At 53.5% G+C, this 27,806-nt stretch overlaps 7 protein-coding genes across 7 annotated transcripts; 2 read left to right on the top strand and 5 right to left on the bottom strand.

The window, feature by feature from the left end:
* Positions 1–533: 533 nt before the first annotated feature.
* GUITHDRAFT_145701 (hypothetical protein) lies at positions 534–4,006 on the bottom strand (the record flags this gene model as incomplete). Its single annotated transcript, XM_005823459.1, has 19 exons — positions 534–588; positions 769–835; positions 886–939; positions 1,017–1,052; positions 1,222–1,277; positions 1,414–1,454; positions 1,539–1,619; positions 1,821–1,910; positions 2,077–2,127; positions 2,331–2,555; positions 2,602–2,668; positions 2,735–2,824; positions 2,881–2,939; positions 2,991–3,035; positions 3,082–3,154; positions 3,204–3,266; positions 3,322–3,377; positions 3,465–3,922; positions 3,964–4,006. The coding sequence occupies 19 exons, from the start codon at positions 4,004–4,006 to the stop codon at positions 534–536; spliced, it is 1,710 nt and encodes a 569-aa protein (XP_005823516.1).
* A 2,855-nt stretch (positions 4,007–6,861) lies between these two features.
* GUITHDRAFT_89962 (hypothetical protein) lies at positions 6,862–10,611 on the bottom strand. The gene is made up of 3 exons (XM_005823458.1): positions 9,748–10,611; positions 8,992–9,663; positions 6,862–8,946 (listed from the first exon to the last, which is right to left on the bottom strand). Exons 1-3 carry the CDS (start codon positions 10,035–10,037, stop codon positions 7,143–7,145), a joined length of 2,766 nt encoding a protein of 921 aa, XP_005823515.1. The 5' UTR covers positions 10,038–10,611; the 3' UTR covers positions 6,862–7,142.
* Positions 10,612–13,133: 2,522 nt separating this feature from the next.
* Positions 13,134–15,007, top strand: GUITHDRAFT_155221 (hypothetical protein). The gene is made up of 7 exons (XM_005823457.1): positions 13,134–13,278; positions 13,327–14,062; positions 14,258–14,296; positions 14,347–14,390; positions 14,642–14,685; positions 14,732–14,791; positions 14,840–15,007. The coding sequence occupies exons 1-6, from the start codon at positions 13,178–13,180 to the stop codon at positions 14,782–14,784; spliced, it is 1,017 nt and encodes a 338-aa protein (XP_005823514.1). The 5' UTR covers positions 13,134–13,177; the 3' UTR covers positions 14,785–14,791; positions 14,840–15,007.
* Positions 15,008–16,343: 1,336 nt separating this feature from the next.
* Positions 16,344–16,726, bottom strand: GUITHDRAFT_43965 (hypothetical protein; the record flags this gene model as incomplete). Its single annotated transcript, XM_005823456.1, has 4 exons — positions 16,344–16,403; positions 16,448–16,501; positions 16,552–16,611; positions 16,658–16,726. Coding segments are annotated over 4 exons (243 nt in total), but the record flags the coding sequence as incomplete, so codon positions are not given.
* A 2,195-nt stretch (positions 16,727–18,921) lies between these two features.
* GUITHDRAFT_155220 (hypothetical protein) lies at positions 18,922–20,524 on the bottom strand. The gene is made up of 3 exons (XM_005823455.1): positions 19,406–20,524; positions 19,259–19,343; positions 18,922–19,203 (listed from the first exon to the last, which is right to left on the bottom strand). Exons 1-3 carry the CDS (start codon positions 20,470–20,472, stop codon positions 19,090–19,092), a joined length of 1,266 nt encoding a protein of 421 aa, XP_005823512.1. The 5' UTR covers positions 20,473–20,524; the 3' UTR covers positions 18,922–19,089.
* Positions 20,525–24,313: 3,789 nt separating this feature from the next.
* On the top strand, positions 24,314–25,099 carry GUITHDRAFT_117311 (hypothetical protein; the record flags this gene model as incomplete). The annotated part of the gene is made up of 1 exon (XM_005823454.1): positions 24,314–25,099. The coding sequence occupies one exon, from the start codon at positions 24,314–24,316 to the stop codon at positions 25,097–25,099; it is 786 nt and encodes a 261-aa protein (XP_005823511.1).
* A 137-nt stretch (positions 25,100–25,236) lies between these two features.
* GUITHDRAFT_117310 (hypothetical protein) lies at positions 25,237–27,805 on the bottom strand (the record flags this gene model as incomplete). Its single annotated transcript, XM_005823453.1, has 10 exons — positions 25,237–25,283; positions 25,330–25,432; positions 25,479–25,520; positions 25,566–25,621; positions 25,755–25,815; positions 25,875–25,934; positions 26,100–26,279; positions 26,533–26,889; positions 27,142–27,572; positions 27,742–27,805. 10 exons carry the CDS (start codon positions 27,803–27,805, stop codon positions 25,237–25,239), a joined length of 1,401 nt encoding a protein of 466 aa, XP_005823510.1.
* Between the last annotated feature and the right edge of the window lies 1 nt (position 27,806).

Below are 27,806 nucleotides of genomic sequence, written 5' to 3'. Positions count from 1 at the left end.
GACTGTGTTTGAGTAGGTGCTGAGGAGCTCAAACCTTTTCTTGTTCTTGCTAAGATCAGCTAACAACGCAAAGATGACAACCTTGAGCCAAGAGAAAGGAAGGAGAATGAACGCAAAGGAGTAGAAGGGAAGTGAGAGAAGGATGCTATGGGAATGAGAGGAGAGGGAGCAAGACTTTCAAGTGATTGCATAATGAATGCTGCAAGCCTTGGCGTGTCCTTTGCATCGCACTCGCGTCAATGTCGTGATTGTGTCAACTTTCATTGTAATTTACGAGGTAATGCTTAGGATTTCAAATTTACAAGCATAAAACAGGAGGGAACAACATGAGGGGTAGAGATACTAGCTTTTGAATGAAGGAGTCATCCTCATTTTCATCATCATCACATTCATCATGGTAATCATCATCATCCTCCACTGCATTCTTCTATCTTCTTGAAACAAACTTGTTGCACCTTTCCCAGCCGATCCGCAGCGTCTCTCCCATCAAAAAACCACAAAAAAGGAAAAAACAGAAACAGAAAAATAGTAGACTAGATCAGATCAGACAATAACTCGTCCGGATGATCTCCAGCCCCCCCAGAAAACCTGAAACAGCACCATCATCTACATCATCGGGTTGCAAGAGCAGGAGCAGGGAAAACAAGTAGGACACCAACAACTCTGTTCTCATCATCATCACTTCCATGATCTTCAACAACAAGCCAAGACTCCCTCATCGTCATTTTGGGTCTCTACAAACACAACAAACCCAGGACATTTCCTTACCAGATGTCGCTCCCTTGCAGTCTTGCGTCATGGTCCGGCCCATTGACATGATCTCTTATCCCTCCATCTGAGACTTTATGTTGTCAGTCCCCTCGACTCTCACCCCGTATGTTGAACCTTCTGCTAGCATCCCATCCGCATTGAACTCTAAATTTGTCAACCCTCGATCACCTGCACACTTCAGTCAGAGCTGTCTACAACCCTGTCTCTTCTCGCTCCTCCTCGTCCTCAAGATCATCTTCATGCACCTGCTCCTGCTCCTGCTCCTGCTCCTGCTCCTGCTCCTGCAACCACACTCGCACCTGCTCCTCCTCCTCGTCCCCTTCCTTTTCACTTTCATCGTCATCACAATCATCATCTCCTCCATCTTCATGATCATTCTAATTTGGCCATCGCCACCACCATCATGAAACATCTACAGCTCTTTGTCAAACAATTTTTGTCTTCACTCACCTACATCAACACCAATCTCTTCCCCCAAAAAAATATTCGCATCCTGCATCGACGACCTGCGGGTTTACATCAGAATCTTTACAACATCAGCAGAAACCTGAGTCACTGACTCCTTCCCTTCCCGCCCTGTTCTCTCCCACTCCCCTTGCCCTCCTATTCTCCTCCCTCGTCCCTTCTTTCTCTCCTCCTCACCCTGCTGGCTGGCCATGCCCCATTTCGTCATGCTCAACATCCTGTCACAAGTATCAGCGTTGAACGCATGAACGAGCGACAGAGACACAATTCAACAACAGCAGAGGCGCAAGCATTTGGCTTACCTGCTCGTTACATCCCAGTTTCCATCTCATCACTTTCATCAGACTCATCAGGTTTTGGTTTCGTTTTGACGCAATCTCAGCCTGGAAGCCAACGGAGAGCTCAGTAATAGGATAGCTGCAAAGAAGACAACAGGAGGCTGCATGGGATAAAGAGGAGCGAAGAGAGGAAATGCAGGAGAGATGAGGGAGGGTCAAGAAAGGGAGGGATCAGCATGAAAGTTTTGAAAGGCATTGAGCAATGAGTAAACAAGACATCCCCGGAGCAAAATGCATCTGCATCACCTTCTTGACGAGCTCTTTCCTCTCCTGCATAAGATACTTGGAAATGGCTCGCAGAGAGCTGTTTTCTTCCTCTAGCCTCTCTATCTGTGCCTGCCACGGGAGTCAGACGGTACACAGGCCAGAAAACTGAGGTAGGAGATGTAACGTGCAAAGGTGAGGGTGGGAACGAGGAGGATTCGGTAACAGGAGCAACATGCAAACTTTTAACACGAGGGATGCCGTGAAGGGAGAAATTCTCTAAGAAGTGAACATGTACCTGTACATCTTGCGAGGCTCCTTGCCTTCGTATCCGAGGTCGATCAGCTTGCTACAAGAAAACATCAGCTTGACGCTCATAACCATCAACAACATGATGTCTTCGTTCTTCTGCCTCCCACACCTCCTCCAACATCCTTTCCATGACAATCGGTATACCCAAGGCTACCGGTATCACCATCGTGCCATCATCAGATCAGACAGCTCTCCTCCCGTCCTCTCCGTCCTCTTCCTCTCCTCCCTTCCTCTGCTCACCTCCAGAATCTCCTCCGGCGCAACAATCCCCACATCATCTGCCCCGCCCTGCCCGTGCCCTCCTGCACTCGCTCCCGCTGCCCCCCACCCGCTCTCCTCAAACTCTTGCCATGGAGGGTGCACATCCGGATTTCTTCCCCCTCCCCCCCGAAGTTCACCCCGGTATCCTTCAGCCGCTCCCTGCTTCTTGGCAGGAGGAGCAGGACCCCGTGCCTGTGCTGTGCCCTGCAGGAGGGTCAGCTGCTGGCCAACAAGAATGCCTCGTCCTCACGGGTTTCGTCGCTGCTGGAGGTCTATCAGCCGCGCCATGCTCTGCAAGCTCAGACGACAAGTTTCTGCTGTTCAAGGAGGAACAGGGAGGGCAAGTCAAGATAGGAACAGGCGAGGGGAGGAAACTTCTGTACCTGTCCTCTGACTTGACAGACACCCCCTCCATAGACCTTGCTTGGTTTCCCTTCTGGGGAAGGACTTGAGTTTCCCCCGCTACATCAGATCTGCTCAAACTGTGAGGTTTCTTTCCCGCACAAACTCTCCTTGCTCGTCAGCTTACAGGTCAATTAGAGAGTATCCGTCGGGGGGGAGGGAGTCCAGTTTCCCGTCGAAGATGTTCTTTCAAGCAAGACTCATTCCCAACATCACAGTCATGTGCCATGTCAGAACCTGTCTCTCTGTTGTCAGCGTCGCCGCTTCTGCCTTTAATCGTGTCTGAAGACAACATCACTTGCTGACACCTCCGTCCTGCTCAGCCTACTTGAGCACTTAACGGAACTTTTTTCATGTCTTCACGGATCTTGGTCAGTCTTGTTTCTATTGCATTCAAACGTCTGTGTACACGTCACCGGAAGATCAGAGGCTGAAACGAAAGTCCTGTACCTTTGAGGCCATTTCGTAATCCCGTGCTGGTGACAGGCCTTCTTAAACGTTGGCAGTGTCACCCTGTGGTGCCAAGGCAAATCAGAACCCGTCCGCATTATCGCTCACATCCTATCACCTCAAGCTCGCCGCTGCATCGCTCATCTGCATCGAGAACCTCTTTCTTATGTCATACTGCGATCACAAACAAGTCAGCCTCCTCGACGCGCGCTCACGCCCATCCTATCACTACTCCCCAGCAACAACAAGAGCGAAGTTTACCGATGTCACTGCCTTCGAGTCGGTCGAGAGCATGTTTGGATTCTGTTGCTGAGGCACTTGCTGCATCTGTGATGCCGGAGCGTGCCCCTGTGTCTTCGTGTACACTGGCATCTTCGGCCCCTTGGCGTTCGTCACCGTCGTCGGGACGGCTCGAGCAGCAGCACTATGGAGTGCAGCGCCACCAGCAGGGCCTCCTACTGCCGCCTTGCCCACCAGACCTGCCCCAGCATTCCCGCTCAACGCTGAATTCATGGCTGCCATGCTCCCATGTACAGTCTTGGTCGTGGTGGCGATGGCTGGCTGGGGGAGAGGGTTCTGGTTCTCAGGGATCTCGAATCCATCCTCAGCGAGATCGGACGGTGGCAGGTTGGGGCTGCTGGAAGGAGAGAAGAGATTTCTTAGATCGCTGTCGAGGTTGCTGTCGCCAAACAGATCCAAGTGGACGTCCCCATCGTCTCCTGCCAGGGTGAACCAGCACGTCAGGCAAAGAGCATCTCACGTATGAAACAAGCAAGGGAGAACACAGCATGCAGTCGAACCATGCCCACAAAAATGTAAACAGAGAATTCAGACTGCGGGCAAGTTGTGGGAACTGATCACTCCACATCCTCTCGCAAGCATCTACTCGAGAGCATCGAGCAACATCGACATTCTTTACCGTCTGGATCCATGGTCTCTTCCCCTACCCTTTCACGAGCTGCAGGTTCTCTATCTTGTACAGAAAGTTATGATTCAATCCGGCGTCGTGTGCGGAAAGCAAGCAGATCCGAAGAGCTCGCAGCTCAAACCCCCACTGTTCCGTCACCCTTATTCACTACGCCGCAATCATGCTGCTGGAACCCCCTTCTCGCAAAACAGCTGCAAAGACATGCGTAATGGAATGTTTATCTGCTGCCAAGATTGATTTCATCTGGTATTCATCGGCATGGCATGAGAACGCTTGACCAACAATGGGATACCGAAGGGGTTGCTGAGTGGAGGCCGGGGGCCAGATATGAAGGGCAGCCCAGGCAATGCACAAGGCGGAGGGAAAAGAAGAGGACGCAAGATCCCGTCAACAAGAGCAAGCAACTAGAAGGATCAGCACGATGCTCTCAACGACCTGATGGCAGAGCAAGAGGAAGGATGAGAAAGCGGCCGGAGCACAGTGGGGGGCGAAAGGGAGGAGGTAGCGGGAAGGAAGGGAAGGGGAGGCGGGGGTACAGAATGGGGGGTGGTCATCTTTTGGTGGGTACTTTGAATGGGAGAAGGATATGGTGGGGTAGTTGTTCATATTCGAAATATGGGGTGGTTGTGGAAAGGGGTAGGGTCCATGTGAGGTCACAAATATTTAATCGTAGCATGGTGGGGTTGGACACTTAACCGTGGGTTAGGAAGGAGGGGTATAGATAATCATGGGTGGGTACTGTTTACCTTGGGGTGGGTGTGAAGACTGTAGGCAAAGCCTTGTTGGAAACGGGTGGACGGTAGGGGGTGGGGGATTTAGAAAGGTCAGTGGAGGCCTGGCTGAAACAAGGGGTAGGGGTACCGGGGACGAGAAATCAAAGGTTACCACGAAGTACCCCGTAGTTTATGGTTAAATTGGGGGTACCGCACTGAGGGGGGTATGCATGTCCAGAGGGGGCTGAAATGCTACAAGCAGTGGCCGATGGAATGGGTAAAAAGGGGGGTACTGAACGAGTCAGGGGGTGGGGTCCTTCATTTGAACATACAGTAGTGCCCGGCCCTTCTCTCCTGCAGAACAAACTCCTAGATGGATGGGGTGGTACTTTTCAGATTAGGGTACTTTGTAGGTATAACAGGGGGTAGCGGGTAGACGTTGTTTGAGTGGGTGGGGTATTTTAGCGAGAAGGAGACATTTCAAAAGATCTCTTGACCCAGATTGCAATCTTGGTAATGATCTCCCGATACAGCACTACAAATTTTTTAAAACTCTCTTTTTGACACTTAAAGACTAAAACATTTTTAGCTTACGACCGCGGCGCAAGGTCAGGTGAGGGGTAGAGGGGTGGAGGGGGGAGGGTGGAAGAGGGTGGTCGGTTTCATGGGTCCAACCGAGCGACTTCTGTTGGGACCGGTTCATTTCGATGAAGACTATGGTGGGGTAGGTCCTGTTTGGTACTCATGGGGGGTATTTTCTATGTGTGAATGAAAATGTTTGTAAGGGTGGTGGTGGTCATGTTTGAATGGAGGGTGGTATGTCCTGTGTGGTGGGGTGGTCCTTTTTAGTTTTAACATGTATATATGGGGTAGGGTACTTGTTTATGGCAAACAGGGGTCGTAAATCTAGGTCAGTAGGGGTGGTTTGGAAGTAGGTTCAAGAGGTACTGAAGTTCATTACAAGGGGGTAGGGGTACTCAGGAATTCTCAGGGTTTTTGCCGGGGAGGGAAAAAAAAAGAAAAGAGGGACAGGCAAGTGTGGGTAGGGGTGCTCTTATAAGATATGATTAGTGGGTACTTTCATAGTATCTTTTGGGGTGTGTATATAAATTGGGTGGGTAGGGGGTGTCAGTTTGGAGGCCGGGTGGAGTGTCCTGAAGTAGGGGGTTCAAATAGGGTCAAATGGAAGGGTGGTCAAAGGGGTGAGCGGGGTCCTCGATTACACCCCGCACTGTGCCCTAACACTGTAAACTTATTTCAGAAGTAACACCCAAAATTCTCTTCTAATTTTCAAGTTCTCATGTCATCCTCTAGATGACTAGTAGATAGTTTGAAATTGATATGAACCTTTGGAATTACAGAGTTGAACGCAATGGCCATAATCAGTGAAGCCATAAGTGTGTTCTTTGTGATGTTTTGCTGTGGATTCTGAGATTGGGGAGCATGCTATTGAAAGTTGTTGAGCATGATATTGAAAGTTGTTGAGCATGATATTGAAAGTTGTTGAGCATGATATTGAAAGTTGTTGAGCATGCTATTGAAAGTTGTTGACTCAAGGGTGTGGGAAATCAAGTGGGAAATCAAGGATGGGGTGACACGATTTTTTCTTCCCTTGCTCCTGTGGATCTTACTTGGGAAGTGAAGGAATCCTATCTCAATTTTTGTTCGATGAGGTGTGTTCAAGCGCGGAAATGCACTGATGACGAGTGTCTTGTTCATATCTGAAATGCGAAATTTGCACCGCAAACATGATGTGACTGAATGCCATCCGCCCTCTTACTTTCTGTGGTTTCTTAGCATAAATTGCAAGACAGAAAGAGAGGGAGAGGGGCGGGGCGTGAAGGAAAGCAAGTATATATTCTGCGGTGGGTTGATAGACTGGATAGAAGGAGTGAATGATTCCAAAGATTGAAGATCTCATTCATTCATCTGATCTGCAACCAAGAATTCTGTAAAGCTGCTTGCAGGAGGTTCCCTCAAGACAGCTCTGATCTTCAAGAATAAACAACTCCATTTTGATATGGACATGGTTTAATAGATCAAGGAGGAAGAAATGAGAGAATGAAGCATAACATCATTGAATGTATCACATCCACCACAACTACGATTATGGTTGACAGGCATCAACAGAAGGCAGGGGGGACTTCACAACAAATAAGATGAATGGATGGAATCACTGGTAGCTCGAGCCGAAGTTTGCAGGCTGCTGAGTTCGGCCATGCAAGAGGAGGCTTTCCTTGGGCGCATACGGCATGCTGGTGCCAGTCCGGGAGCTGTCTCGTAGGCTGTTCTCCTCGTCTACTTCTCACGGAGAACGAACGCACAGCTGTCACCATCGTACGACAGTCGGATGGGCATGCCAGCTCCCATGAGCATCGAGCCCGACATGGTGATGGCTTGCCTGCCCGTCTGCCATTGCGGGACACCTCCTCCCACCTCGAGCTGGCCGGTGTTTCTGTTCCTGAGAGAACTGTTTGGAAAGATCTCCTCGACGATGTACGTTTCGTCTTCTTTCAGCCCCCTGAGACGGAGGCGAGGGAGGTACCTGCCTGCCTCTACCTTGTTGAGGAAGACAGCAACAACGGCCTTGATGTTGTCATTGTCAAAGTTGGTGCACATCCATGCGTACGCCTCCTGGTCGCTGGAGTTGGCCGGGGACCAGAGGCGGTAGAACCTGCCGAAGAGCACGACGGGGGCGAGCTCCTTGTACTTGGAGATGTAGTTGGTCAGCTCGTGTAGCTCAGCTTGCGAGAGCTTGCGGAGGTCGAGCTCGAGGCCGAAGTTGCCGAAGAGCGAGACGAGGAATCTTGTCTTGAGGGTGGACAGGCGCTGCGTCTGGTGATTGGGAACTGTTGTGATGTGCGATCCTATGGTCGACAAGGGATAGATGAGGCTCGTCCCACTCTGGATTGCCAGCCGGCTGAACACGTCGGTGTTGTCACTAGCCCAGATCTGAGGGCAGAAGTTCAACATTCCGGCGTCGTAGCGCCCTCCTCCTCCCGAGCAGGTCTCGATGCGCACGTGGGGGAACCGCTCGTTGAGATGGGCAAGGACCTTGTAGACGCCGACCATGTACCGGTGGAACACCTCCCCCTGCTTCTGCGGCGAGATAGCGTTCCCGTAAACCTCCGTCAGGTGACGGTTCATATCCCACTTGATGTACTCGATGTTGGACTCCGTCAGTAGCGCGTCGAGCTTTGAGATCACGTACTCTCTCACTTCCTCGCGGGTGAAGTCCAACACGAGCTGGTTCCTCCCCTCGCAGCGGCTGTTCCTCCCCTGCTGATTCAAGCACCAGTTGGGGTGCGCGGCATAGAGCTGGCTCCGAACGTTCACCATCTCAGGCTCGATCCAGATTCCAAACTTGAGGCCGAGCTCGTTGATCTCTCTCACCATGGCAGACAGCCCGACAGGAAACTTGCGCTTGTCTTCGTGCCAGTCTCCCAGCGACGACGTCGCATCCTCACGCTGCCCGAACCACCCGTCGTCTAGCACTATCATCTCAACCCCGCAGTTCACTGCGATCTTGGCAATCTCTAGGATCTTGGCATGCGAGACATCGAAGTATGTCGTCTCCCATGTGTTGAGAAGGACAGGAGGGACTGTGTTGTGCCAACGTGAGGGGATCAGGTTGTTCCTGTACAGGTCATGGAACGCGTGCGTCATCCCCTCGAGCCCCCTGTCGCTGTACACCAGGACGCATTCAGGGCCCTCGAAGCAGTCCCCGGCGGGGATGTGCCACTTGAACGTGCTCGAGCTGATGCCGGCGTTTATCCTCGTCCTCCCGGTCTCCGACACATCCGCCTCGATCATGAAGTTCCCCGAGTACACCAGGGAGAAGCCCCACACCTCCCCCACGGTCTCTATCATCTCCTCCGACGTGTTGGTCAGCGCACAGAACGGGTTGTGCTGGTGGCTGCTAGTCCCACGAAGGCTCTCGGTCACAAACTTCCCCTGGATAAGAGGCTGCAGCTGGATATGCCGCTCGTTGGCCCAGCTCCCACACAGGGTGATCATGTTAGTGTTGCTCATGGTGTGGAAGTCGACTGTGGCGCTCATCAGCTTGTCGATTCGCACGTCCCCAGACAGCCCCTCGCTGTCCCTCTTCTTGTTCTTGCTCGGGCTTCTGAGGTTCGGAGACTCGTACGTGGGATTTCGCACGATCACTCTCCGGCTCAGTGCGTCCACGTGCTTGAAGACCGTGTAGATCAGATCAAACTCAAGGCCCGTCACTTTGTCCTGCATCTCAACAACCAGAGTGGAGCATTCCTCTTCACTCCCTCTCAGCTCCGGCAGCCTTCCCTTAGCAGCCGTCATCGGCAGCTTGCCCTTGATGATACGATGCCCCTTGTACGTCAGCGGGCAGATGGCGCCACCGTCCTCATACACAACAGAGAAGCTAGGAGCGCGGTAGTCTCCCGTCCCAAGGTCTGCATACTCCAGCAGCTTCGTGTTCCTCCCCACCTGCGGGATCGGATGCTCCATCTCGATGTCATGGAAGCCGTGGTGGGGTTCGGACCCGCTGGATGTCCGGGGAGGTGTAGGGTGATGCTCTCTCAGCCTTGACAGCTCCGGGCTCAGGCTCTTCTTGTTCTCCCTGCTCACTTCCAGCTCATACTCGAACTCATCGATCCTCCCGGACTTGAGGTCTTGCATCCTCATCAACCTCCAGGCGGCATTCTCGCGTCTCGCAATAGCAATGATGTCATGCGGGACAAACTTGGAGCTGCTCTCGAAGCTGCGCCACTCGTCCGTTCCTGACTCAACAAACTCTCCGTTGACGAGCGGGCTGGCAGCCATGTCGATCTGCTTCCTCGCCCTCTCCCACTCCATGAGGAGGTCGTGCGGGTCGTGCGACTCGTGGACCTGAAACAAGTCCTCGATGGGGATCGTGTTCTCGAACTCGAACTGTGTGTAAGGGCCTGGATCAAAGCAGAGCTGCACGTTTGAGAAGGAGAGGAAGCGGAGGTCATCCGTTGGCGGAATCGACTTCCCCCAGTAGAGGTGCTCGAGGCTCCCGTTCTCGTCGGCGCGGAACGCATACATCATCGATTTGCCGTACATCCTGAAGGTTGACGTTGTGCTCTCGAAGAGGATCTGCCCAGCATAGTCTTCCAAGGCGCCGTTTCGATCGCCCACGGTGCACTGATTCTGGAAAGCTGGCTGGATATCGTCCATGTTTGAAGGAGGCATGCTGCCACTTCAGATATCGAACCTGTGGACATCCAGTGAGTTGTAAAAGGGACACAGAAAGAATCGATTCTTCCATCAGACGTTGTCAAGCATGGCATTCGAGGTAACTTCTAAGCATCTGTGGTTCTCTCCTGTTCCTCCTACACACACACTGCGATGTCGATCTCGTACATCCTCGTCTTTTGTGTTCCTCGTGTTTAACGCACAACATTGTCTGTGGCTGGTACCTCATGGCAAGTGTGATGGTTTTCGTCTCGTTGCAGTGACATATATGAATTTCTGCTTACTTGAACCACAACCACAAAGAGCATGAATCACAAAGAGCGTGGGATAGATGGGATAGAGCTCGGCTATCGTCAACTCTCTTCACAACCTCTCCTCCATCCTAATTGACGAGCCCTCCCACCTGCTTCGATATTTTCTCTCGCACAACAAGCACATCTGCTTCCCTCTGCTACTGCTGCTGGTTGTAGGCTCCTTCGTCTTGCCCCTTCTCTACCTCGCCCTCCTCCCTGCCATGCGAAGCTGCCTCGGCTCTATCTCCCCAGATCGCCATAGATCCCTGCAGCTTTCGTACATGGGGGTGAAAGATAACTCGAGGGGGTAGGGGTAATGGACCTCCTTACAACAATGGGGGTGGGTGATGAGGAAGCCGGAGGGGTCGGCATAGAGGAAGTGAGATAAAGGGGTAGGGTCCAAGATTGCTCTGAAGGAAACCTTGTTGGTGAAAGATGGGGTCCATATGAAGTAAAGGTGAAGACAAAAAGTAGGTAGGGGTGAAAACAAAGGGGGTCCTTGCGAGTGCTTCTTCATTCTCAGGGAGTGGGGGTCATGTATGAAGGGGATCAGCAGTGGAATCTGAGCCATAGAGGGGTGGGGGGTGCTACTTTGAGCTACGGTTCAAGAAGAGGTGTTACCTTAGTATGGGGTGGGGTCATGACCCCTACCAGTCATGATGACCCAAAATAACCCATCAAACCATGGGTCCTTCAGATGTTCAATGATCGGTCTGGAGGTCCTGCGAGAAGAGGTGGGGGTATATGATGGTAAAAAGGATGGGTGGGGGTATTACGAGGGGGCGAGTCACGGTACTGGAGGAGGTGGGTAGGCCGGTCGGATTGAGCCTTGAGATCACCGAGTACCGTGTCACGGTGTCACAGTCACGGCGGTGGCCCGCCGGGCGCCGGGGACGCCGGGCACACGGGGGGGGGGGGGCCGGGGGGCGGCAGCTGCCAGTCACTGCCTACTAGACTCGGAGCCGCTCAGCGGTGCCGTGCGTCAGACTGGCATGATTGGAACTCTGAACTCGAAACCGTTCAATTGCCGCTTCGGAACCACCGGGCCCGGGGCCACCGCCGCCGGGCGCGGGCTCGGATCGGCTGGCAGGTTTCACCAGTCAGTAGTGCCCCCAGTACGGTGCTGACGGACCGGACTGACCGTCCGACGAGATATCCGACTGTGGTAAAATCGGTTGACCGGGCCGCACAGGCGCTGCCACGGTAGCGCCGCCTGTGATGAGTCACGGCCCACTGAGAGGCTGAAGATTTGAACTTTTCGATGGAATCATCCGATGGAAATTGAAATCTTTGAGAAGGATATGCGGAATAATCCGACAGGGATAAAATGCCGAACATGATCATTTCCACATATCATTGAGCTAATTCATTTTACAACCAGCGACTTGCAACCCCAACATCACGTTGTGATACCCTACCCCCTCGTTCCCCTCACCCCACCCCACACTTCCTATGCAATTTGCTGTTGGGGACGAGAGGGTACCCTACCAGGAAAATCCCCAATGCCGTCAGAGATTGTGGTGGGTGGGGTACGAAAGTGTTCGGTTTGGAAGTGAAAAGGAGCAAGGACGGTGGGGTAGGTAGGGGTATCTTTCAGAAATTGCAGGGGTTCGTTAAGAGGGCTTTGGGGAAAAGAGGGGTAGGGAAGTCATAGCAGATTATTTTCGGTCCTTGATAGGGTCATTGGAAGGGTTCAGGGGGGTATACTCACTCAATCGAGGTTGAAGTGGGGGTGGTATTACTAGCATGTTTCATAATCGGGGTAGGGTACTCTCACGGAGTCAAGAGGGGTGGGTGGTCACTTTTTACGTTTTTGACTCTCTGTTCCTTTGGCCGTGGGCATGCTAAAGGCTCTTTGGTTTATTAACATATATACTGGTTACTTTAAGTCATATTATTTGATTCTGGTAGCTATATTGAGGGATTACAGGCTAAGAATAACAAATTATTCTCTTAATAGTACGAGATGCAGTTGCTTGACCTACTGCTAACAGCCAACATATCTGCTATCCCCGGCTCGCAATGGCGCGAAAGCCAGGGACATGCCACCTGCTCCTTGTCGCCCCTCCTGCCTGTCCTCGGCCTCCTCCCACCGTTGTTCCTCTTGTTCGGTCGTAGTTGCCAACCCTAGACTGATATCTAGCTTCCTCGCAAGTATTCCATTGTCTCATTTCACTCGAGTGCATTTCAAGACTCTAACTTAAATATCTGATCCTCCCGCCTCCCCTCCCTCCCATCGTTTTTCTTTTCGCGGCTATTCGTGTCCTGTTGGTATTTCGCCTTCCATTTTGATGCGTCGTTTCTCTTGCTTCTCTTCCTGGCTCCCTGCATTATCATTTTCCCGCTAACCTCACTCACATCCTGTACTGTACATGTTGCTGGTGTTGAATTCCTTTTTTCTGTTTTCTTGTGATCCTTTACAGCCCCTCGTCAAGACTTTCTATCATCATTTCGATGTTTGTCAAACCTGCCACCAATCTCTCTCGATCGCTTCTGTCCTGCAACTTACAAATACCTGCATTCGTCTTGGTTGCACTGAAATATTTGACCGTTGCTTCTGTTTTGGCTAAATTGGTCGCCTCCACTTCAACTTCTCGTCCTGAAATGAGCATGTTAAAGGATGAGGTAGGAAGACGAGAGCGCGAAAGAATAAGGATAGGCCCATGTTCTCTTCTGTCACCCATCCATGTAATTTGTCAGAGAGAATGGGGCAATGTATCCTGTGGAGGGCCACGAGATATTGGCGTTTGTTTGCGCTGTTTGCACCCGCCGGACATTTCGCTGATGGAGATTCATTTGCAGGGCCGATGAATCTTTTTCTTCTCGCTGGAATCAGTCACTGACATGGGCTGTGGGACCTCGTTACACCTTGTTACGTCGCCCAACCAGAGGCTTCCACGACGGAGCATCGATGGCAGCTATCGCATTGGGAAGATTGTAGGAAGGTAAGACAGAGCTGCTGTCCCGTGGATCTTGTTGACGTCAGGCGGCAGGGGGACATTCTCGGTCTGCCTGCAGGCGGAGGCGCTTAAGGGAGGGATGGTGGTGGTGAAGAAGCTGGCAAGGTCGAATGTGAACTTCAACTACAACAACATCCTCAAGGAAGTTCGGATCATGAAAAAGCTCTCGCACCCTGGGCTCATTCGACTTCAGGACTACTTCGAGGACCAGGAAGCAGTTTACCTGGTGCAAGAGCTGGCGAACGGGGGGGACCTATTTGACAGGGTTGTAGAGGGCGGGGCTATACCGGAGCCGGCCTCCGTCTTCATCTGCAGGCAGATACTCTACGCTCTTGGATACCTGCATGAGAACAATGTCTGCCATCGGGACCTGAAGCCAGAAAACATCCTCTTCCTCTCCTCCCTCCCTGGTGCACCCGGCTACGACATTGTCAAGATCACCGACTTCGGCTTGAGCACAGACAAGGCGGTGGGATACACGGATACCATGTCAACAGTGTGCGGAACTCCAGACTACACAGCTCCTGAGCTGCTGGCAGCTGCTGGCACGTCAATGGAGGGGAGGATGCTATACTCCTGCAAGGTGGACATCTGGTCGGTGGGGGCGATTTTGTACATGATGCTGGGAGGGAAAGCTCCTTTCAAGTTCACGGACAGCAACACGACTGTCGTGCTACAGAAGATTTTAACGGGAGAATATTCGTTCCCTGACAAGTACTGGGAGAATGTCTCGGATAATGCGATCATTTCTGTTCGCGCCATGATGCAGGTGCTGCGCGTTACTCTGCCTCACTTTCAAACCCCCCCCCCCCCCCCTCTCCCGGATCCTCTTCCTCCTCTTCCTGTCCTCAACCTTCTCCTCCTCCTACTACTACTCCTGCTCCCGCTCCCGCTCCCGCTTCTCCTCGCTCGCTCGTTCTTCCCCTGCCTTCTTGCGGTGTTGGATTGACGAAACTTGCTTTAGGTGGACCCGCGCATGCGTCCGACAGCATCGGAGTGCCTGGTACTTGCATATCAAGCTTGTCGCCCACTTGCATGCTGACATCTCTCAAGGAGCTTGACTGGTTCGAGGAGGATGAAGAAAGAAGGATGCAAAGGTTTACATCTTCAGCGTCTCGTTCTTCGCTCCCTCCTTCCCACCACCCGCCCTCTCAGATCATCTTTCGCCATTCTCCTCTCACGCTATCCACCTCGCACCGTCTCTCCTTCCCTCTCCTTCCCTCTCCTTCTCCCTCCTTCCCTCCTCATTCCCCTCCTTACCTCCTTCTCTCTCCTCCTTATTTCTTCTTCTCTCCTTCTCTCCTTCTCTCCTTCTCTCCTTCTCTCCTCACCCTGATTTTCTCCTCAGCCTTGGCTTGCACGCGGAGACGACCTCCAGAAAGACAGTTCCAGGTGGTGTGAAGGTGCTGCTTGCCACTCTCCCTCATCCTTCCCACAGACCCTCATGCGAGATTCGTCCTAGCCAACTCGCTCCACAAGCCGCCCAAATGAGCAAGACGTGAGATGAGTTTGAATTTGTCCTCCTCGAGTTGACTTGTTGGATTAGACGGCTCACTTGACCTGTTACCCCCGCATGTGTTTATGGCCCAACTCCCTCCGATCCTTATTTTTTATCTCCATCATGATGGCAGCAGGTTAGAAAGGGAAAGATGTATACAAGACTTAGTTTGGATTTTTGTTGTTGATTTCACTAATTAAAGTAAGAAAAGGGACCAGAATGGACAAGTAGTCCTCCTCGAGATATTCTACAGAATGTTCTGACACGATGATAACGCATTGAGCAGTGAAAAATTGTTGAGGCATGGCTCAGCTGCTTTCCTATGAAATTCTTTCTTTTCTTTTTCCCTCTTCCCTCCTCCCTCCTCCCTGCTCTTGCACTCGCAACTTGCCCTTCCTCATTGCCTTTCCTGCCCTAGCGCCCCGTTCGCTTCTCTGATTTCCTTGTAGAAGGAGCTAGTGCGGAACATGATCTTAAGCTCTCCGGTCCTTTGCCACAACATCCTCACTACAGTCCCTGCACAAAGCAATCAATTCAGTTTTGCAAACCTCCTCCACTCCAATGTTCCTCCTCTGCTCCAATCCCCTTCCTCCTCAACTCTCCATCTGTCTCCCACCCTTCCTTCCTCGCTCTCCTCACCTAGAGTAATGTCGTTGGGAATCAGCGCGTTCTCTTGCTCAGTCGTGTGGATCAGGAGGTCGAAGGCCCTGTAGTCCTCCTGCTTGTATCGGGAAGCGAGAAACTTCTTCAGCACGATCATCTGACACGATTCGATGGAGCAGACGTAGTCCTTCTTCAAGGGCTGAACCCTCTGCTCCGTAGGATGCGGCCAGAGGCGAAACTCGACTATTCCTTGGCGCTTGCTAACGATGGAGGGAGGAGAAGGAGGAGAGACCGGACGAGCCGCGGGACGATCGCCAGGGCCTCCAGGGCCTTCCGGCTTCTTGCCATTCCTCCCTTGGCTCGAGACCTTGCTCTCCTTCCTTTGCTCGCCGTCCACCTCCCTCGAGCTCTTGTCTGCAAGATCGCTCTTTCTCTTCACCCCGACCTTCGCCATTCCGTTCTCCGATTTCTTGCCGCTACGAGCTGAGGAGGACGGTGCTCCAAATCCGGAAGTAACTTTTTCTGCCTTGGAGCTCTTGCCTCCCGAGGAAACCTTCTTGGCCGCAGACCCTCCAGCCTTGTCTCCCTTAGCCTTCCTGCCCTCTTCTTCTCCTTCTAACTGAGCCGAAGGTTTCTCCCTCTGACTTGTAGAGCGATTCTGCGAGGACGAGGCTGCCGTAGGGTCATATGAAGAGGCGGAGGAAGATGAGGAACAAACCTGCGCCGCTTGCTACATAATTGCCGCTCGATCTCTCCGTGTCCTTGTCCTTGGAACGCCCTGCATGAAATAAGCAATGAGGAGGGGAGAGGTCCAGCTCTCTCCGACGACCGGAAGCAGCTTGCGATTGTCGTCGTAAGCTGAGAGTGAGCCAAGTGAGACGCAAGAGGGCAGGAGGCTGTGCTCTTACCCTTCTTCTACCGCAGCCGCGATCGTATGACTCTCCGCGTTGACCTTGGAGATAAACTCCTCTTCCTTCTCCTCATACGCATCGATGTCCGGATAGAACGCCTTGCAACTCGTCAAAGGGCAGCCAACACAAACATCGCAGCTACTTGGATGAGCTTGTCAAATTGAGGATCGGCACGTAAAGCTCTCCTGGACGACACCTGATCGGGCACTTCAAATCTCTCGATCCTCAAGATCGACAGCTCAGCACCTTAACGCGGCACTTGGGACATTCTTTCTGCCCTAATCTCAGGTACTTTTCAATGCATTCCTGAGACTTGGGGTCAGATGACCGACGGCAACGAGACTGTCTGGACCTGACAGAAACGATGCAGGCACTCCATGAAGGTATGCGTAGAGCGAACGATGGAGAGACAGATCGGGCACCTGGCAAGCACTTTGAGAAGAGCATATCATATGTCTGGTCTTACGTTAGCTCAGCATTCAAGATGCGGGCAGGAATCTTGCTGATTGAAGTGCAGTCATTCTGAACAAGGAAATGAGAAAAATTCTTCAGATGAAGCATCAACAGACAGGAACTGGCGGCCGCCCAGGTGGATAAACTCCTCGCCGACCGACTGACTTCTGCAGCACTACCGTCACTATCTTGGCCTCCCTGCTCGCACAAGACTCGCTGACCTTTCCAGCACCAGGGGCTCCGAGCCTCGTGAGCTCCGTTGTTCCTTGCTTGCCTCTGAGGTACAAGTCACGTCTTCATGTAGCGCATCAGATGCTAAAATCACGATCTTCCTCCGCTTCTCGGCACAGGAGCAGCTGCAGGGACAGCTGCACCCTCAACACCGTTTGACTGCTCGGTCTCCATGGCTTCATCTTCCAGGCTGCCTTCGGCCGGTAGGACAGTATCGCCTTCCACCTCCATGGGAGCCGCTCCTTGCTTCCTCTCCGGCGAATCTTCATCTGTACAACCGTCAGCACCAGCAAGAACAAGAGCGCACTTTCCGTCTGCCATGTCCTCCTGTGCGGAGTCTATGTGAGAAGTTCTTGAACTTGTTCTGCTGATCTGTTCTCTGTTCTTAGCCCGAGATTTGTCGGCTCCGGCTTGCTCTTGCTCTGAAAAGATGCAAGCAAATATATTCAGGCATTACTTCATCATGTTTCACTCTCACCATCGTCAAGATGCACTGTCCTCAATTCAGTTTCTTCCTTGTTGTCTTGATCGTTCGGGGAGTTTTCATCAGAATCATGATCACTCGCCGACATCTCCTGTGGGCTTGCAAGTCATACAACACTTCAATGCACAAGGGGAATGGGTTTGCAGGAAAGGAATCTAGATCATATCCGGAGGTATTCTTGATTTGGACTGCAAGATGTGGCATTCTTTTCATCATCACTTTGATCTCAATTGTTAGTCAATAATTTCCCTCCCTTTCTTCACAAGTGCACCATTTCGTTTACGCTTTGACCGATTCCCCCAACACAGAACTGTGCTAAAATCTCTCGATGAAACTACACCCCTGCTTCACTTGACCTCCTTCATCCTTCATCTCCCATGAGTTTGGACGCCTCAACTCTGCATCGTCCCTGTCTCTTCTCTCCTCCCCATCTCCACCCCGCGCTCGCCATCCCCCCGCCATCCCCGTCCTCTGCATTGCAGCGGCCAGTGAAACTGAGGGGAATTTAGGAAGTTGAGCAAGTACCAGAAATAATTTTTAATTTTGAAATATCCGATCCAAATCAGAGTGAAACTTTGATGAAATAAGTCAGATTTTGACCCCAAAGTTTCAAAATTATGTGGAATATCGAATCTTAAAAGTGCGGCAGAAAGGGGCAGACGCTGACCGCCGTTCAGACGACCCGATCTCGGAGAGGAGAGGAGAGGAGAGGAGAGGAGAGGAGAGGAGAGGAGAGGAGAGCTAGGAGAGGAGATGAGAGGGGAGGAGAGCGAGGAGAGGAGAGGAGAGGAGAGGGGAGGAGAGGAGAGGAGAGGAGAGGAGAGGAGAGGAGAGGGAGGAGAGGAGAGGAGAGGAGAGGGGACGAAAGAGTAGGAGAGGAGAGGGGGGGGGGAGGGGAGGAGACGAGACGAGACGAGACGAGGGAGAGGGGAGGGGACGAGACGAGAGGGGAGGAGAGGGGAGGGGAGGGGAGGGGAGGAGACGAGACGAGACGAGACGAGACGAGAGGGGAAGAGAGGAGCGGAGAGGAGAGGAGCGGAGCGGATCGGAGCGGAGCAGATAGAAAGGGGAGTGAAGAGATGAAGGGAGAGAAGTGGAGGGGAAGGGAAGCAAGCAGCTACCGGGCTGATTCCATGAGAATGTATTCATGCGATTGTCGTCTTACGATATTTTGTCTCAAGACTGGGGATGATGAAAGGAACAAAGTTGTTGTGAAACAATGACAGGGACAGGGACTGGGAGGAAAGCGCAGAGGGAGGTGCAGAGGTAGAGACATGAAGATACGGTAAAGATATCATATGCTACGAAAGCACGGAGGACATGGCCAGGGCAAGGATAGAAACAGAAGGAGAAATTGATTTCGAGTTCTGGAGCATCAGTCTTGATATGGCTCACAGACCTCTTTATAAGCTCTAGTCTCGGTCGCTGTCATACAAACACATGAGATTCTGATAACATGTCAATTTATATGGACATGGAGCTAAATCCAAAGTCCAGACATCTCGAAGGAACTGACATTTGAGTTGCACATCAACGCATTGCATGGGTAGCCGCGAACTTGAGAGTTGGGTCGCCCGTAGCAACTTGCTGGGCTCGACGATTACAACTGGCCGTTGCTACACCGGCTCGAGCAGAGCTGAGAACTTGTTTCGAATGAACTCAGCCACCTTTTTCATCCTGTACCTCCCTTCCTGGCTCTGCAACATGTTGGCGAAGTTCTCGTCAAAGAGCTGGAAGAAACAATCAGTCTGACATGGACAACACATCATCCCTCGGGTCCCTCACCATGTCTTGCTTGTGTCGATCTAGAAGCTCTTCTGCCGTCCTCACCACTCCCATGGAGTACATGAGCTGGAGATAAATGCACCTGCTGTGGGTAGGTACACGAGTCAGTATCCACTCCAATACAAAAAGGCTGCTCAGCAAGCTCACTTGGAGGAAGGGTCATGATGAAGCTTGTCCCAGTCGTTGGCATCGAGGAGCTCCATGGAGTGAGTGGAGGAGATGAGCCGTTTCTGCTCATCGATGCTCTTCACCGAGAGCACCCGCACAAAGCACGACTCCCCGAGTTTGCTGCCTGGGCATCGTCGGCAGACCCTCCCGTACCGCACCATGGTGGTGTCAGCAAAGCAGTACAGGTCTTCCAGCAGAACGCACAGGAACTCAAGGTCTGACGACGGCAGCTCAAACTCGCAGCTTGCGGCCCGTGAGAGGATTTCCTCCGGGTTTCGCTTCAGAAGATGCCCCAGCCCCTTGCTGATCTCGATCTTTTCTCGCAGCATGCCCCCCGGCCGCCAGTGGACCGTCCAGTACCCGAGGCTGAGCTTGGACTCTTTCAACTTTGCGAAATTCCGCAGGTAAACTGCGTCGCTGCTATTCGCAGCGCTGAGGGAAGCACCAACTCTCCAGTCGCTGATAGGCTTCTTCATGATCCCTTCCACAACGGCACACATGGCGGATCTGATGTCAGGGCCCATGCTATTGATCATCATTAGCAGAGAAGTTTTACAGTAGCCTGCTTGCGACATCTTGACCAAGAGCGGGTAAAGGCTTCCAACCTGCTTGTCGCTTCCATCCGAGCTGAGCGCAAAGTCAGACCACACGTCTACATGTGAAGGAGCTGCCAATGGAGTCTCCGGTTGCTGAATTGTTGATGACGAGGACAAACGCACAAGCCTCCTTTCCTCTAGCTCCGCCCAAGACCCTCCAGCTGGAGGATCGCAGCATTCACTCCCTTTACCACGTCTAATGCAGTTGGAGCAAGGTCGTTTCCTGTCACATTTCACCTTTGATACCTTACAGGCAGAACAAGCCGACGTCAATTCCTGAACAGCGTCACATGAGTTTTTGTGGCCGCTTTTAGAACACTGCTTGCATGGTCTGAAGGAGTCGCAATCCAAGTTGAGTTGCTGACACCTCGAGCATGGAAGGCGTCTGGCCTTGGAGCGGATCAGACTGCTTTCCAGTAAATGTCGCAGATCAGCAGGGCAGTCCTCCATGGTATTGTCGGTTGCACCGCAGCTACGATCGCTTGGGCCAGCCCTTCAACCGTAACGAGAGGCACACAGCATGGCGTTGCGGTGCATACCCAGATGCGAGTGCCTTGAGAGGCTCTACAGGAGTAGAGGGAGGGATGGTGCAGGGAGAGAGGGCGGGGAAGAGAGGGAGAGAGGGGCCTTCGGTTGAGACAGTGCAGGATAGCCGAGATCGCCAGGAGGAGGGGAATTTGGGGGGTGGGGGAGAACCATTCTTTTATTATAACTAAAACATTATATAATTAGAACATATTTAAAATACTCGTCATGGACTGGTATGGAAGGGACGAGGCAGGGGGAGGAGGAGGAGGCCGAGGAAGGGAGGAGGGCAACTTTGAACGCGGACAAGGAACGTCGAGGTGACAAGAAAGGGGAGGGGAGAGAGAGGTAAACAGTGGGGAAGGGGGAGGGAGCGTATACTGGATGGGTGGAGAAGGGTGGATGTAGTTTCCTCAACTTGATCGCGGCTTCATGAACTGGAGAGGAAAGACTGTCAGAGCCTGGATAGCATAGCAGATCAGCAAAAGTGAGAGCAAAATATGAAGGCGGTTGTGAGAGCAGCAGAAATATCTCCTATCACATGAAACAAAGAGTTTGAGCACGTAGAAGAGGCCTTCAGGATTCATGCATGAAGACTTGAGGTCGGAGGAAATTGCGAGCCAAGAGAGAAGGAGAGTCAAAGACGCATTGAGAGAGGAGTGAGCGACGAGACGATAGGGGAGGAGGTTTATCAGTTGAGTCGCTCCCGACCTTAGGACAGGCAGCAAGGAAAACCTGATGGCAGAAAAGAGGCTGATCGGAGCGAGCAGCACCGGAAAGCCGCAATTCCGTTGCTTCATTTATGCTCCTGGTATTTTGAAATATTATGCTGAAATTTCAAATTCCGTTGTCGGTCATTTTTCCGGATACTTTACTACATGTCATTCTGTAGGGGTCCTTCCAAGGGAATATTGGGGGGTGATCAGACCCTTTTCCGATAGGACGCAGAACAGAAGTTGTCACTCCCTGTCAGCAGGGTCTGCTACTAGCTCCCTTATAATTCAAATCTTTCTGTAAAATTTCAAAGTCACAGATCAAGGAGGCACGCCTTTTGACTTGATCACAGAGTAGTAATAAATAAGTTTGCGTGCGTGCGTGCGTGCAGTCGTCGTTGCAGCCGCCAGGTTCCACCCCTTGACGCTACGGATAGAAGAGGGGCAGGCTTCAGTAACTCCAAATCTCCGATGGAATTCAGCATCAAATTGCAGGTACTTGGGAGAGAATTGAAATCTTGTCGGGGGATTCTCTCTCGAGTTCAATCTTTCGCTGAGGGGAGATAATAATACGCAAAAAATTCAATTTCAGTAAAAATAGAAAATAAAAGATATATATATGCGCGAAATTAAATTTGGCCTGCGTTAATAATTATTATTATTAAAACATTCTCCCCAGCCCGCTGTCCGGGCCCGGCCGCCCTAGCGGCCGGCCCGGCCGCCCGGCTTATCACTCAGGCTGCCGTCTTTACTCAAAGTTAAGCTGCCAGTACGTTAAGTGGCACTAGTCACGGAGTGCCCGGCAGTCACGGATGAGTGCCGCCGTACGGTACTACGGTACGGGAGCGTCGGAGACCGTTGGCTTCGTACGGCCACCGCCGAGAAATCTAAACTTTGAGTCACGTACTACCGACGGTAACTTTGAACCGTCTTGCCCGATTGCCAGGAAAGGCCCGGCCGCGCCTATCATACTGATAACCGGGTATCCACGCGGCCGCGGCCTCGGCGGCGGCCGCCGGGGCCCGGCTCGGGGAGTACGGTCCGAGACGGTGACCCGGCTCGGCCCTCGCCGACTCCGCGACGAGTCACCGTAGCACGCCGGGTCACTGTCATGGCGTATTCCAATCAGTGACAGTGACCGACTCACACAGTGATCGGACGGTGAGTAGCCGCTTCCCGGCGGCGGGCCGAGCGGCGCCGCCGCCCGGCCGGCGCGGCGCCCGGGGCCGCGCGGCGGGTGACTCAGTGATGCCACCGTCGGGCCGCGCGACTCCCGCCTGCCCGCTCGGAGCCTCGCCGGTCATGGCCAAGTTTCCCGCCGTTCTAGACTCTGAGAACCCGGCGTCACCCCCCCCCTGCCTCCGAGGCTCTCACTGGCAGCCTCCGACTCCGACTCAAGTCTCTTGAACGTGACATTTTTTCACAGTACTACGGTCACAATGCCTCAGTCAGGATTCTTCCGAGCATCAGTGACGTAGCCCCGCAATTCTGGTGCCCGCCCGGGCCGGCGCACTGCAGAACCGTTCACTGACCCGGTTGAACCGTCGCTCGGAATCATTGAATGCCGGAGGCCGGGCCGGGCTTTCTGATGCGGCCAGAGGCTGGCCGGCCCCGGACTCCGGATGCTAGCGGCGGCCGCTAGTAGGGCGTCGATGCTAACTTGGCCGCCGCCGAAGGCGGCCCCGTCCGAGAGCCTGAGCGCCCCGCGCCGGGCCTGGCCCCGGGTTGCCCGCTGGCCGGGGCACGGATCGGATTGCCCTGGCCCCGGCCCGGTGGGCCGGGCCGGGTCGGGCCGCCGGGCCGCGCCGCCCGAACGCCGCCGGGGCGGCGGGGCCCGACCGTGACGGTGCCTTTACTCAAAGTTAAGTTAAATGACGGTGACTCGGATCGGACGGACTCTCCGTTCAACGGAAAAAGAAAGGCAAACCGGAGTTTTCTTTACTCAAAGTTTATTACTACTGGCCCGCCGGTTCCGGCCGCTGGTGATCAATTAACATCAGAGGGGGGTGGTAGAACCGAAAAAGTGAAATTTGATCTGGTGGGGTGGTATATGATGGTATTTGGAAAGTACCCGGTGGTTGTTGGAGAGCTCTAGTTTACATAAGGGGTAGGGTATTACGAAAGTCATTCCCCACTCTCTGGGAACGTCTGAATGATTGCGGGGTGGGTAGGGTGGGATGTTGGACCGCAAATGACGATATTAGGGTATAAATTACAGGAACAATGGGGGTGGTGGTCAGGAACAAGGACGGGAATGATTCAATTTTAAGGGGTGGGTGGTGACACGTTTTTTTTTAAGTAAACTCTTATGATACTAAGGACCTAGTCGTAGCTTTCTCCATGAGGGTCCTAGAATAAGCTAAGACCTCCGTAAACTTAATTCTTGATACTGTTGTTAGGGAGGTCCTAGCACTCCTAGGACATTTTAAAACAATAATTGAGGGGGACACAGTAAAGTTCACGGAACAAGGGCTAGGTAGGGTGGTAGTAAATAGAGTCGCAAGGGTAGGGGGTGTGTCATCGTATATTCAGTGGGGTGGGGTACAAATAGGACCCATGATATCACTGGTAAATATGGGATGATGATGGGGTAGGGGTGGTATCAAGTAAGGGTTACTCAGAAAATCTCTTTGGAAAGGAGGTGGGGTCGAAGGGAGAAGGTGGAGCAGGAGGAGAGAGCGAGGATAGGAGAGGCGAGGAGAGAGGAGGGGAGAGACTGAGAACAAAGGCAAAGAGAGGAAGGGAAGGAGGAGATGATGAAGTAGAAAGAAGTCCGAGCAACGCGCTTCAAGTGGGAGATTGAACAACTTGGTAGACTCCTTCGTTCAACGTGAGAAACGTGATGGAAGTACGAGGATGCATTTGAAACAAGCAAGGAAGTAAGCGAAGGAAGCGAAAATACTGGGCAAGTTGATCGGAAAGACATTACATGCCGCGTTCGAGTTGAGCTCAACAAGGAGCACTCATTTCGACTACTATCGGGTCATGAACGGAGCTCCGCTTGCAATCTACGGTTGAACTACTCACAGTAGCTCTGCTAGCCAAGGTCAAGGATGAGCAACGAGGCAACTTCATTGGAGCAGCTGTGCGTGCTAACTCTTGCCTCAAGAGCCTCCTTGATCGCCCTGGCGTTGTTGGTATCAGGTCTTGTGGTTGCGATGTACCTCCTGTATCGCTCGATGATAAGGATGCAACAGCTCGAAAGCCGCATAGCGAAGCTCGAAAATGACATTTGCTCCGTTGGCTCGCCTGCTCAAGATGCCCAACATGGCACACCTGAACATGAAGGCTCCAAGTATCTTTCCGACCATGCTGATCGAGCGGATACGGATGCTCCTTCCAGGTACCTGGGGGACCTGCGGCAGTCTCACTCAAGAACCAACTCTCTGGGCAGCAATTCCACTTCATACCTCGATCAAGAGACGGACGGAGACTCTAAGGGAGAGAGCTCGCCGCTCTTCCTGCCGAGGACGCGGTCCATGGGGGAGCTTCACATGCAGGACACATCTCCAGATGCGCAGAGCAGGTTTCACTGGGTTAGCGGCGGGAACTTCTCCCGCACAGAGTCGAGCATCTCGCACCAGACTGTTGAGTTCGAGTCGACGATCGCCCACATGCGCACGCGCAGCTTCTCTATGTCAGGGCAGGAAGACGCGCAGCTGCCTCGATCCAACTCGTGGTCGGCACACCAAGACAGATCGCCTCTAGGACGGGCGAGCCGGAGAAGTCCTGTGAGTAGCGAGGTGCTTCCCAACAAGCGAGGTCCTCTCCGCAAGTACTCGGCGTCCTCCAGCAGCGGAGCCAGGTTCTATGCCAAGGTGGTAGACAGGAGGGGGTGAGGGGGAGAAGCGTGTGGGAGTAGGTATGTATAGCCGTTGACGTGCGAGTAGTTGATAGCCCTCAGCGAGGCTGGTAAAGCTTATATGGAACCTTAGTGTACACGTACTTGCAGATGCTCGAGAGGAAGCAGAGGAGGTCAGAGAAGGGGCTTGAAGGACACGCGCTTGGGGTAGAGGTACCTCTCTGACATGCTGCATGAGCGAACCATGCACACGAGGAGAGGACAGACCTCGAGACACGGAGGGGTTGGCGGCGGAGAAGCTTCCTCCGAACTCCGAGGCTCTCGCATACGACTCGAAGATGGTCGGGAGGGGAGGAGAAGCGAGCGAGCACTGCAGGCAGCGGTCAGGAGAGTCTCGGGCTAACAGCACGGTCAACCTGTGGGACGTGGAGAGCTCGGACCTCGACCTTGCCTTCCGCCTGCTCCAGGAGTGAGAAGGAAGAAGGCAGAGGGAGGAGACAGACTTCGAGGATGACGAGCACGTCCCCGAGAGTTCTCGGGTTCAGCATGAAATATCTGCCTGAAGCACCAGTCACTCCCTCCTTGGTTCCTTCTGCATCCTCCGCCCTCGCTCCTTCCGCAGCTGCTCCTTCCCCTCTGCTCTGTTCCGTGCCCCTTCCCTCCACCCTTCCGACTCCATCTCCTCCACTCACTTCTCAGATGAGACTCGGGGATCCCAGGGTTCTGCCAGACGCGCTCGCACACTGAAGCTTTCTGAAAGGAGTGTCAGGGGAGGGAGGGGAGGGAGGGGAGGGTGGAGCAGTAACTCTTACCAGCGCCTCTAGCGCCTCCTCGTTCTCCTCGCCCTTCACCGTGAACCATGGCACAAGCACCTGCCGCAAGTTTCAGCAACCAAGGAGGGAGGAGGGAGGAAGGGGAGGAGGAGGACAAGGAGGAGCAAGAGAGCAAGAGGGGAGAACAAACAAGGAAAGCAGGGGAGGAGGAGGAGGTGGACGGATGGAACGAGAGAGGGGGAAGAGGGAGGAGGAGGAAGGGACCTGTGGGTCCCGCAGCGCCTCTGCTGCCCTCCGGGACGCTCCCATGTCAGCGCCCGCCTGCTCCGCGTCCCCAGCAGCCTGGGCAGGAGGAGCGTCCTCCGTCTCCATCATCCAGATGCTCGAGTGCTTCTTTGCCACTAACTTCTTCTCCACCATCCCCCCCACCTCCACGACTTCTCCCTGCGGCACGTCAAGCTCGACAACACCCCCAGCTCTCTCCCACCTGATTCATCAGGGTGGTGAGGGCGTCCTGCAGGGTCGATCCCTCCTGGTTTCTGATCAATTTCTCCTTCTCCTCCTCCTCCTCCTCCTCTGCTTTCGTATTTTGTTCTCCTCTGCTCTCCTCTGCTCCTCCTTTCCCCCTTCCTTTTCCTCCCCCCCTCCCTCGCTCCCCTCCCCTCTGTCCTCTTCCTCCAGCTAGCCTCCAGCATACCGGCCAAGGTCCGACGGCTGTCATTTCTCCTTCAGCGCGCTGCTGCAGCTGCTGCACCGAAGCCCCCTCCTCCTTCTCCTCTGCTATCCAGCACGAAAGTTTCTCCAGCCACAGCATTGCCCTCCTCCTCTCCTCCTCGTTCTCCTTCTCGTCCTTCTTGCCATCTCGCCTCCAGAAAGGAAGAAGCAGCAGGTCGGCTGCATCCTCCTGCTGTCCATCCTCCTCGTCCTCTTCACCGGCACCACACAAGTCCGTGAGGTAGCAGGCTATGGAGTCGTCGGTGCTGCCGAAGGGGCCGAAGATGGAGGAAGAGGAGTCACAGTTGTTCTCGAGCACGATGACGCACTCAGGCAGGGGCTGCCGCTGTCACAACCGTCACTCCTCCTCCTCCTCTTGCCCCCCCTCCCCTCCTTCCTCCCCTCCTACCTCCCCTCCACCTCCTCCTCCTCCTCCTCTCCCCCCATCCTCCTCCTCTCCACCCGTTCTACCTCTCCATTCCTCCCTCTCACCTCCTCTGCACTCCCGTTCCTTCTCTGCCTGTTCACCGTATCCTCTTCTCGCTACCTCTCCTCCCTCACTCCTTCTCAACCTCCTCCGTGTTCGTCTCACCTGCTCCAAGTCCTCCCCCTTCCCTGCCTGGAGTCCCTCCGACATCGTCTGAAGGATGTGCGAGGAAATTCCTCCTCCTCCTCCTCCTCCTCCTCCGTTCCTCCGCTGCTCCTCTCCCTCCCCCTCCTCCGTCCTCCTCCTCTTCCCATCGTCGAGGATGTCAGGCGGGACCTGTGCTAGCGCCTCCACCAGCCCCTTGAGCTGGAGCAGCAGGAAGCTCGCGACTTCTCCTCCCCGGCACTTGGACATGAGGTCGGATGAGCTGAGAAACGGCTGCAGGTCCTGCCCGAGCGACTGCTGAACCTCCTGCTGGACACGGCGGAAGCAGCTGGAGGGATGCAGCAGCTTCTCGGTTGCATGCGAGAGCGCGAAGTTGAGCTCTGTCCTCTTCCTCTTGACCATGACCCCGAGTTGCTGGAGGCTCTGAGTGGCTGCCAGTGGCGTCAGCGTCAGCGTCAGCGTCGAGGAGGAGGAGGGGGTGGAGGAGGAGGAAGCGAGAGAGAGAGAGAGAGAGAGAGAGAGAGAGAGAGAGAGAGAGAGAGAGAGAGAGAGAGAGAGAGAGAGAGAGAGAGAGAGTGAGGAGGAGGAGGGTGCAACAACCGAACTCTACATCCTCCTTGGAGAAGCGCGAGAGGAGCGAGTAGAAGGAAGGGAGGGCGTTCATG

The sequence above is a fragment of the Guillardia theta genome (assembly GCF_000315625.1).
Source record: "Guillardia theta CCMP2712 unplaced genomic scaffold GUITHscaffold_108, whole genome shotgun sequence".
Lineage (NCBI taxonomy): Eukaryota > Cryptophyceae > Pyrenomonadales > Geminigeraceae > Guillardia > Guillardia theta.
Note: the sequence above shows the minus strand (reverse complement) of the source record. Positions and strands in the feature narration are given on the sequence as shown.